The sequence below is a fragment of the Gadus macrocephalus genome, chromosome 5, assembly GCF_031168955.1.
Source record: "Gadus macrocephalus chromosome 5, ASM3116895v1".
NCBI lineage: Eukaryota > Metazoa > Chordata > Actinopteri > Gadiformes > Gadidae > Gadus > Gadus macrocephalus.
In genome coordinates, this window is record NC_082386.1 from 6,443,213 (window position 1) to 6,453,894 (window position 10,682).

The window sequence follows — 10,682 nt, forward strand, 5'->3', positions numbered from 1 at the left end:
ACGAAGACGCACAAAGCAGAAAGATATTTTAAATAATTTAAATGTTCCACAAAACGTTTTGAACGCCAATGATTCGACTTTTGAGTAACAGGTACGCGTTTGAGGTGATGATGTCCCACCCACTTGTGAAGTAGGCTGTCATAATATGTGTCAATCACTTTAAATGCGAACAGATTGAGTCGTCTGGAAATAAAGTATTAGTCATGTCATGTATAATTATAATCAGGCAAATCTCGTTATGAAGTATCCGTCCACTCATCTGTCTCATCATTTACATAGCGAGCGCCATGGCTTGACGCATTGCAGATCCTGCGTAGCCAATCTTGCGTGGCTGTACAGTGTGTAGAATATTGCAGGTCTACTCTATCCAATCAGCAAGCTCGTCTCAAAATGAATTGCACTTCCCTATAACAGAGTCGAAATGAGAAGCCGGTCGGCAAAAGCCATATCCTTCCGCTTCCATAAAGGTCTGCAGCGCGTACACCACCGCTCTGAACGCCCTGAATAAAATCTGAAACGCCCCCGAGGTTACTGTGGTCTATGTCCCCCCCCAGGCAATAATGTACATTATTGCTGCGCCGCTTTGTTAACAATGAAGCGTTAGCAGTGCAAATAAGTGTCTTATTTTAGCTTTTGTAAGGGTTGTTCTGTTGTTAGTAACACTGCTAAGTAGCTGCATTTTTTGATTAATACACGAAAAAAAAAGTTTGCGGAATTGTTTTGAAATTAAGTAAAATCTGAGTTTAGATCAAACATATGGATGTGAACAGATTTAAATTTTACATTGAAGCACACATCTTAATCGACTTCGATTCATATTTTCATGTGCATATATAAATAAAATATTTATTGGCATTTAAAAAAGCTGCATTTGTAATAATAAAATGTGTGAATGTGCTGTTTTTTCAACTTTCTATTGAGTTCATTTATGATCTTCCGTGGGTCATCCGTGGTATCTATGTACCTACAGTACAGTGCAGATGTATCAGTATGCCTTATACCTGCATGTTTGGACCTGTGAGTACAACAATAAATATGTTGGTATGGCAGACAATATCAGATATTGGCTTTAGCTTTCTTGAAATATATATATAGATTTTTTTTTTTAATGTTTTACAGCACCTAGAAAGAAAGTGATGCGGGAGTCAGTGACCTGGGCTCTTTTCATCTGTGCGGAGGAATACGCGAATACTCGAGTCGTGGTTCTCCCCTAACCCAGCCTTGCAGCTCAGTGGCGACCGTCCATTTCCTCTACGCCTAGCATTAGCCAACAAGCACTACCTGCTCAAACAGACATGGTGAGTGTTCCTTCGACCCTTTTTGAGATATGTATATTTGTGTAATCATACTTAAATCCGCAATATAATCCTGCATTTGACAGGCTTCTGGTTCCAGCTCAGAATACCCAATTCATTCCGTTACGGAGGCTGTGTGTATGAGATTGATCCAGTCAAGATTTTAGCTAGCTAGCAACTCGAAAACATGGGCGGGTAGGCGTAACGAACTGGGTTGTAGTCGTGTTTCTGTGACTAGCTCGATCGATCTTAAATAGCCATCCCTACCTGTACTCTATTTGTTGTGCATTTTGTTACATTATATATCGACAAATTGAGCAATGCCGGTTACAAATGCAAGGAGGGTTGGTCGGTTTTGCTAACGGCGAGCCGGCGGCCAGCTAATGTTAGTAGCCCCAAAGCAAGACGTACCATTGGCCGTGATCTGGCATAGTATGAGGTCTGCACAGCATGAGGTCTGCACAGTATGATGCGGTATGATATGAGGTCTCTATAGTCTGAGGTCTGTACAGTATGAGGCATAATGAGGTCGGTTCAGTATGAGGTCACTATGGTATGAGATCTGCACACAGATCTTTACAGTATGAGGTCTCTATAGTCGGAGGTCTGTACAGTATGGGGCATTATGAAGTGTGTACAGTATGCAGTCTATGGTATGAGATCTGCAAACTGTGGTCTGCACACTATGAGGTCTCCACATGGGGCATGATGCTGCAATTCACCTTAAGTAACACCAGGGCAAACTTGAGTCATAGAATCAGATAAACATATTTTTACATTGCGCCAACACACCCGACACATCGTCAATCAACCATGAATGCCAGATTCATAACATATTGATGTCAATTTGGATTGTTATCAGGTGTGCTGGTAACTCAGTCTTCCATGGAAAACAAGAGAGAATACCGGTTCCTTTTTCTATTGCTCAGAAGCAAAGCCAAAATCCTCCACTGTGTTATCAGTGATGTTCCCGATAGTTAAAACTAACAGGAAACTTGAACCACACTGCAGATACGATCCACTTTGACCCTGGAATGGAATAAAATAATCATTGATGTAATTAAAGGGTGATTTACTTGCAGAATCAAGTGTGCGTTACTGGGGACTGACATTGTGACGTGTAGATTAATCTGGGATAGGAGGAGTACTTATATTTGGCTTTGTTTCATATGAAGACCCACTAAATAAAGTTTTACATTTTATTTGAAAAAATGTTGGTCTGATGACTATTGTTCTTGCGGGAACAAGCAGTCATTTTACTATTGCTTCTGCTCACGTTTATGCAAAATAGGGGTGGACAGATCAGTGATTCTTTGACCCATTTAGTTTTTTTAAACGGTTTACATGTGACCAAACCTGAATGGTACTGTCCTGTGGTCGGTCCTGTGCCTGTTACCTGTTAGACCTGTAATACCCAAGGAAGGAGCTGTATGCTGTTTCTTATCTTTTAAATGTCCAGAATACCTCCTTCACAAATCTAGACTCTTGGCTAGTTAAGTCTCGAGTCTGAAAGGGAAAAGTATATGCATACACTACTACATACACATCAGTTTAGGTAATGCAGACTGTTGTATCAGTCCTCATAATTCACTACTGCATGGTTAAGTCGGAAGCAGTTTATTCCTATTTATATTCCACCCCAAGGTTTGTAACTACGTCTTTGCAACAAAGGAGACTCGATGTATTTTTGTAGCTCATGGGAATTCACAATAGTAAAAATCATGTTGCCTAGCATTTAAATGCACAAAGTTACCCGCAGTGCTTGTTTTGTTGTAAAATCAGGAAGCGCTGACAAAAACACGGAGGCCAGGGCAGTGCTTAGTGGACTTGAAGAAGAAGTGAGATTGTATTTTTTGACAATTGGTTAACATGACATATTAAAGCAAAGACATACAATTGGAACCGCTCCACAGTCCAACAGTTTGGGCCACACCTGACTTTGATTACTGCATTCACCATAGCTAAACTGAACCATAGCACAGGTTCAACCGTACCAGGGTGAGATGAAGAACGGGGAGCACCCCAGGCACCTCACCTGGGACCTCTAATTGCGTGACCATGAATTTTCAGTGAAGTATAACGTGGTTACCGAAAATGAGGAGGCTGCCTTTTGATGTCGGAAACTCGTATACAGATCTTTTCTGGATAGAGCCTAATGTTAAACACTCATTGTAGAGGACTACAGTGCTATAATGAAGGGAAACTACCGGGGGGGAAAAAAGATAAGCTAGTGCGGCCAGCGAATAATACTCTTGTTTGCTTGTTTGTTAACCGAGGGTTCTGTTATTTCTGTTGAATTTCAAATCAGTATTTAATAATTCAAATTGTTTTTAATCGACCTTTACAATGCCTTCAGGCACCCTTAGTACATCATCCAGAATGAATTCTCTCCAGCCTCATTGCTTTATTAGTTCCCTATTGGCACGCCAATTGCACTGGTTGTCAAAAACATGGCAGATATATTATTGTTGGCACACACACCTTGGGAGGAGGGGGTGAGAGATGGGCTTAGCCAAGCCAGCTGAGACTATACCCTTCTGAACCATGGTGCCCCCAGCAGGGTTCAGATGACCGCTGTATGGCCGGTGCAAACTGATCTCCCCCCCCCCCCTCCCCCTTGGAGATGGAACTCTAACTAGAAGTTGACAGGCCAAATAGCCTGACCACTGTTCTTCACACACTGTTCCTTAAATCAACTCCCCTGTGTGAGTGACGGGACCCCCTCAGCTTGGCTACGGGCTTTCAACACAGAAATCTGGCACTTCCAACAGTCCGTGTCAAAGGCTGCTAAACGATACCCGATTCCTAACGAGGACGGATGCTGCAAAAGAGTGGGCAGACATCTCACTTAGTCCATCCGTCTATGAGGGGGAAGGGGCAGACAGCTCATCTCGCTGTCACCCTGTCTAACAGATGCCCGTTCTCGCCCACAAGGGCGAAGTAGAGGAGGTTCCCTCTGTGGCTGAAGCACAACCCAGATGGCCATAGTCTGGTCACGTACCCCCGGCGTGCTGGAAGAAGGAAGGAGCCACAGAGACACTGGCAGCGATTAGGCAGACAGATTTAGTAGGCGACAGAAGGGGCGTACCGCCAGCAGGAGACCCAGTCTTCATCCTTCAACCTTGAGGTAGAGGGAGCCAGCGGCGAGGGTCAACGGAATATAGATATCTCCACGTTCGTTCTTCCATTCCCGATGCAGGTTGTCCATCCTTCTGTCCGTCGAGTTCTGAAATTGACCTTTCCCTATCCACTTGACCATCTCCACTGGAAAAATAACAACATGCAAATACTGACTTCTGCCCAACGGTCTCTCTGAAGAAATCGAACAAAGCCCGTCCCTCCGCTGTGCAGATACATCTCGTTCCTTCAGCCGTTCAAACCTACTCGTCGGCCCGTTGTGTGTTCATTTTTGGCTGGCCGGTACGTACCCCTCGTCTTCTGCGGCCCAATGCTGCCCAAGAAGGCGGCCATGTACCCGGGAGGAGGCAGTCTGGTGAGCCTGTCGTCCATGTACGACCTGCTGGACGAGCAGCAGTACTTCTACACCACGCTCATCCGCCAGCAGGAGCGCAACTACAGGGCCTTCCTGCAGATGCTGGCCCACCGCGTGGACGGCCGCGTGGACGGCCTGGTCGAGGAGCTCCACGACCTGCGCAGCAGCCTGCAGGGGCTCCGGTCCGAGCTGCTGGAGGTGCGCAAGCAGGGCGCGCAGAGCGCTAAGCGAGCAGAGTGCCTCGCCGAGGGCCTGGTGGCGGTGCGGAAGGCGCTGGACGGGCCGAGCGCCGGGGCCCGTTTGCCCGACAGTGTGACGGGCAAGGGCGGAGGCGTGGGGCCCAAGCCCCAGGCAGGAGCAGGAGCAGGGGCCAGGGTGCTGAGGCTGGACGGGGGGACGGCCCGGAAGGGGGGGCGCGACGCAGGGGCCAAAGGGCCAGAACCAAAAGCCATGAAGCTCATCGCTGATCTGACCGACATCTGCTTTGAGAACTTCAAGGTGGAGCCCATGGTCTTTAACATTAGACGGAGATGCAAAGTCAGGACTCTTGTTTGTAACGTGGATCAGTGTCGCTATAATCTCCTGGTTGTGATTTTGTTCCTTTGGTGTGCGGTACTTGTGTCCTTAGGTTGGGTTCTAGTACACCAAGTTGGTCTTTTAACCTTTAGCACATGGCTAATGTATAAGGAGCATTGTTTATTTCTGGAGCTTATCGCCCGTGTTAAATATTCCAAGGAGAATAATGCGTCCGTGTTTGTCTCCCCCACTCCAGGCTGACCAACTAACTGAAGAGCAGATTGCTGGTAAGACCTCACTCTGGCGCACACACAGTGCATTAGGGAACCAACTGACCGTAATATGCATGCAGAACTGGAATAGCTTGTCTTATAGTCCCTTGCTACTCCTTCACCCCCCGTTGTCCCCTCCCCCTGCCTCCGTCTACCCAGAGTTCAAGGAGGCCTTCTCCCTGTTCGATAAGGACGGCGACGGCACCATCACCACCAAGGAGCTGGGCACCGTGATGCGCTCTCTGGGCCAGAACCCCACGGAGGCCGAGCTGCAGGACATGATCAACGAGGTGGACGCCGACGGTACGACACCCCCCCACCGCCCCGGGCCGTCAGAGGAGAGGAGCTGGGATGAACGCTTGACTTATTGTACTCGTGTATCCCAGGCAACGGCACCATCGACTTCCCAGAGTTCCTGACCATGATGGCGAGGAAGATGAAGGACACAGACAGCGAGGAGGAGATCAGGGAGGCCTTCCGAGTGTTTGACAAGGTGCGTATCGCGTCCAATGTGTTTAGTTAAGGCCATTGGGATTTTATATTCATCAACGTTTAAATGGGATTATGTGAAGTGGGTCTGTGTGCGTGACACCGTTATCCCCCCCCCCCCCCTCCCCCCAGGACGGCAACGGCTACATCAGCGCCGCGGAGCTGCGTCACGTGATGACCAACCTCGGCGAGAAGCTGACCGACGAGGAGGTGGATGAGATGATCAGGGAAGCTGACATCGATGGGGACGGACAAGTCAACTATGAAGGTGCCACACTTTAGCATAACTCCCGTCCATTGGTGCAGTAGCACTGCTGCATGACCGCCTTCTTTGACTGCGATGTGATCCGAGCGCATTGATGTGTGTGTGGAACCGTGTCTTAATGGGTTTGGAGCGCCCTGTTCCAGTTGAGACGTGTTCCTCCCGGCTTGACCCTGGAGTCTCATCCGTGTCTAAAATATTGATCGATGGAACATTCGTTTCCATATTTATGATGTGTAAATCGAGTAAACCCGCTGCCGAGTATTGTAGCCGGTGTCATGACTTGCTTTAACTTGCTGTTCTCGTTTGGTTTGTTTCTGCAGAGTTTGTCCAGATGATGACCGCCAAATGAGCTGTCCCTCTTTTGAAGAAAAAGAATCAGTCAAATGTTTCACTTACCTCTTATTGCAAAAATCTACATTTATTCATACTGTTTCTGTATAGAAAACTTAAAACTGAATGTTGGAAAACTGAAAATTCTGTCCATATAAGCAAGAAAAAAGTAAAACAAACAAAAAACCCCGAGCCTAGGTCCCTCCCCTTCCAGTGGGCCCCCATTGGGCCTTTATTTCAGAAGAAAAGCTGATTTTGTAAGTCAAGAAAGTCAGTGTATGCTGAACTCAAAGTTCAACATGCTACGGAACTTGAAGAATTCGAACTTGAAGAATTTGACTGAAACTCACAGCCAAAGGTTGCGTTAAGCGAACGACTTTCTTAGCTTGCTAAATTATCTTTAAATTGAGAAACATTTCTGCAATTCATACGGGATCAAAATGATTTGTCCCCTGTTGACTGCCGTTAGCAATTCTTTCCAAAATAACGTCCAATATGGCACAGTGGAAGGGCGGGACTTAGGCTATCTATTTGCATGTACCAGCTTGTATTCCCACCCCTCCCCCCACCCCAGTGCCGAGCAGCCCAATCAGATTCTTTAACACGTTAGCCAAGCAGCCTATCAGCAGCCAGCTAGTTTGCCGCCAGCTCCTCTGCTTTCCGGTTCCATCCACGCAACGTCATTATGATTTATCTGGGCTGGCCAATCGCCTTTCCTTCTATTCCTGTTTCTTTTTTCTATTTCTTCATGCATGCAGCTTTACGACGGGTCATGGCATAAAAAGCCCAGTGATGGGGATGACTGTTGGCAGGCCTCACGAGGGAGAGCCAGGGGGTTTGTGGGAGAAGGGAAAGGGACATTTGAGGCTTTGTAGGGGATTAGAAGGTTGCAAATGAACCAGGGGGTACCTTTCGCAGTTTGCTTACCTACACTAACCAAGCGACGCCAGAGATATTTTTAAGAAAAAAAAAAAAGGAGGAAAATAAGAATAAAAAAATATATACATTTTAGATTGTGTTTTTGGCATGTCTGAATAATCGCTTTACTCTAATGTGTTTACCTTTTTGGGGAGGGGTAGGTGTCTAGACTGTAAGAGAGGGACGGGAATACTTGAAGGTGATGATACGGGAGCAACTTTTGAGATATAAGGGAGACAGAGATCGGTAACTGGGGTAAAGGTAAATAATTCAGAATCATGTGTCAGAATGGCATGGTGAACCAAAAAGAGGCTCAAAGTAGTACCATGGCTTTGTTTACGGGACATGGCGCTTAGTTCTACTTGCTCGCACAAGAGCGGGGCAATATTTTTAATCAATATATTATGCCTAAATACCTCTTGATAATTTAGCGGCATTTCATTTTTTTGCATCTTTTACATTCTTTGGACGACTTCATTTTTATTGTGCATATGATTCCCAAGCTAAAATGGATTGATTCATTCGTCGTTTCTTTAGTCAAACTTTACTTTAAACTATTACCTGTAGGACTAATGCAACCTACATATGGTCTACATCACAAATCTAAATCCCAGATGAGATCTGATCCCATCCCTTATTATTCCTCTGGGATTAATAAAGAACATCTTTCACCACATCCCTATATTGCCCAGCTCTGCCTCAAACCTTGCTCTGGGTATCATGTTTGGGGGTTGTTTGCTTCTGTTTGGTGAGGGTCGGTGCTTTTGCAGCATTTCTATCTAGTGTCTGTGTGTGTGTGTGTGTGTGTGTGTGTGAGTGCGTGCGTGCGCATGTGTGGGGGGATGCCTGTGAAAGTGGATGCGGCAAAGCCTGTCCCAGTCCAACTGTTCTGTTCAGTTGATCTGCATTCCAAGTTGTACATGCTAGTCTTTACATTTTGTTTTTCCAATAAAACACCATGAACTTAAATGCACTAGTCTTGTTTGGTTTGTTGATGGACTAACATTACTACGCTGTTCCTATCAGCTTAATTTAACTCCATTTTATACCTTCTCCATGAGCAGTTCCTTGTCCAAAATGTACTGTCTTTATCTCAATGTGTCAAGTGCGAACAGGTTTCCTGAGGACTATCAAAAAAAAAAACTAAAGCTCCACTTTCAGATAAGGGGTTGCTAGGCAACAGAGCTGGAGTGAGGTGAGGGAGGAGCTGCTGAGTGAGTTATGGTTTTGGTGGGGTTGGAAAGGAAAGGGACAACTATGTCTGCCAGTGCTTTAATAACAACTAACCAGTAATGTCCGCACCCAGCCACCCTCATCACACAAACACATGGGCGGTTTATGCATTCACAAATTTGACCTTCCAGAGTTATTCAACGGTCTAAATCGTCATGTCTGAAGTTAAACTCAATCATGTACAAATACCAAAAATATTGTAATGTGTGAACACGTATCTAAATTCAACAAGGCTCAGTTGCGCGATGAATGAGTTTGTTGAGAGGCCCATTAGAAGCCTGAGGGTGTGGAGGTCACTGAGCCCTGGGGAGGTCCTGACTGGTTACTGATACCACCAGTCTGGACCCCTGTGTGTGTGTGTGAGAAGGGACAAAGAGCTGAGAGGGGCACACAGGGAGTCCTGACGCTGAGGCACAATGGGCGTCAACCTGTGTCCGGTTGAGTTGATCCTCTGATGACATGAGGCGCCAGGCCCACTCATCACCTGCACCCCAGACACACCACAGAACGACGGACCCATCGCACACAGAGCCACTAACAGCAACCGTTTGAGAATGGGGAAAAAGAAAAAAACACCTACAAACAAATGTCCTTTCAAAATGTATCACTTTAACACAGGCAGTCCCAATAATCTTCTGCATCTCCTATTTCAGCCCCCCCACCCCCCAAAGGGAAAAGTCTGAGTAACATAATTCTCCGAAATAATATATTGACTTTAAAATGGAGGAATAATCATATTACACAGAACAATAAAATGTACAACAACAATTATAAAACTTTAAATAATTGACAGACAATTGAGACATCAAAACTAAATAGAAAAAGAAAATATTTATTTGGCTGGAAGTTACAGAGAACTGAAGCAGACAGTCACTATAGGTGGCATTTATACACACAACAGGAAACACAAGTCCTGATTTAATTGATAATTTATACATCTTGATTTTCACAAAGCGCATGGATGGCTATGGAAAATAAAGTACTAGCGTTAATAGCTCTAGATTATCTGTACGAGATACAGGTAATAATTAGCAGGTAGCCTCGGTAGACTCAGCAGGTCTTTTTTTGGCATTCACACAAATGTGCACATATCTCATGTCCCCCTGTGGTCAATGGGGAACACTACAGGTTGACTCAGAACTGGCTCGGCTACAGTGACACAAAAGGTCATTCCGCGATGCACCATGTTTCTGTGTGTGCATGAAACTCACATGTATGTGTGAGTCACACGTGTGCGAGAGGGTGAAACATGTGTTAATGGCATAGGTTCTTCTATGCATATTCTAAAACATCGAAAACACAAGACTAGGTAGCAGGATAGCAGTGCTTAACTTAACAACGACATTAACAACTTATCAACGGTATTGGACGTACAAATATACACAGGCAAAATGTCAACACGCATCCTGTACACACACACGGATGTAAATGCACGAACAAAGATGAACACACACACACACACAATTACTAGCATGCAAAATGGTTGATGATTCATTAGGGTGAGTGCATCAACACAAACGCCACCAATTGGAGAATGGGATTGGGCGACCGTATTGACATGGCAACCCCACTGGCACATAGATGCTTTACAGTCTCAGGGGAGGGGGGGGGGGAGGCAGGGTGGGGAAGGGTGACACAGCCGGGTTAAGAACACATCCTGAATGCCGTTGTGTTCCAGCTTCGTATTTCTGTGTTTCTAAAGATGGCCTGGCAGTCAAGAATGCATTTGTATGTGTGTGTGTGTGTGTGTGTGTGTGTGTGTGTGTGTGTGTGTGTGTGTGTGTGTGTGTGAGTGTGTGAGTGTGTGTGTGAGTGTGTAGTGTATAAGTTTGCTGTAGGTGAAATCGTCTCGCAGTTTGAGCTCATGGGTG

The 10,682-nt window shown here is 45.7% G+C and overlaps 1 protein-coding gene and 1 long non-coding RNA gene across 4 annotated transcripts; both read left to right on the top strand.

The window, feature by feature from the left end:
• Window positions 1-1,225: 1,225 nt before the first annotated feature.
• calm1a (calmodulin 1a) lies at window positions 1,226-8,547 on the top strand. Of its 3 annotated transcripts, XM_060051881.1 has the most exons (6): window positions 1,226-1,298; window positions 5,561-5,591; window positions 5,736-5,879; window positions 5,963-6,069; window positions 6,198-6,333; window positions 6,651-8,547. In XM_060051881.1, the coding sequence occupies exons 1-6, from the start codon at window positions 1,296-1,298 to the stop codon at window positions 6,677-6,679; spliced, it is 450 nt and encodes a 149-aa protein (XP_059907864.1). In that variant the 5' UTR covers window positions 1,226-1,295; the 3' UTR covers window positions 6,680-8,547. The 3 variants fall into 3 exon arrangements, with proteins under 3 accessions (XP_059907864.1, XP_059907862.1, XP_059907863.1); XM_060051880.1 differs by lacking the exon at window positions 1,226-1,298 and having other exon boundaries at window positions 5,516-5,591; XM_060051879.1 differs by lacking the exons at window positions 1,226-1,298; window positions 5,963-6,069; window positions 6,198-6,333; window positions 6,651-8,547 and having other exon boundaries at window positions 1,305-5,591; window positions 5,736-5,854.
• Window positions 8,548-10,384: 1,837 nt separating this feature from the next.
• LOC132457624 (uncharacterized) lies at window positions 10,385-10,681 on the top strand. Its single transcript, XR_009525736.1, has 2 exons — window positions 10,385-10,579; window positions 10,625-10,681. It is a non-coding gene; the product is annotated as an uncharacterized LOC132457624 (long non-coding RNA).
• The last annotated feature ends 1 nt before the right edge of the window (window position 10,682 follows it).

What these genes read in the sequence shown, in the direction of transcription:
- calm1a (XM_060051879.1), top strand. Translation starts at nt 4,744, where the DNA reads ATGCTGCCCAAGAAGGCGGCCATGTACCCGGGAGGAGGCAGTCTGGTG.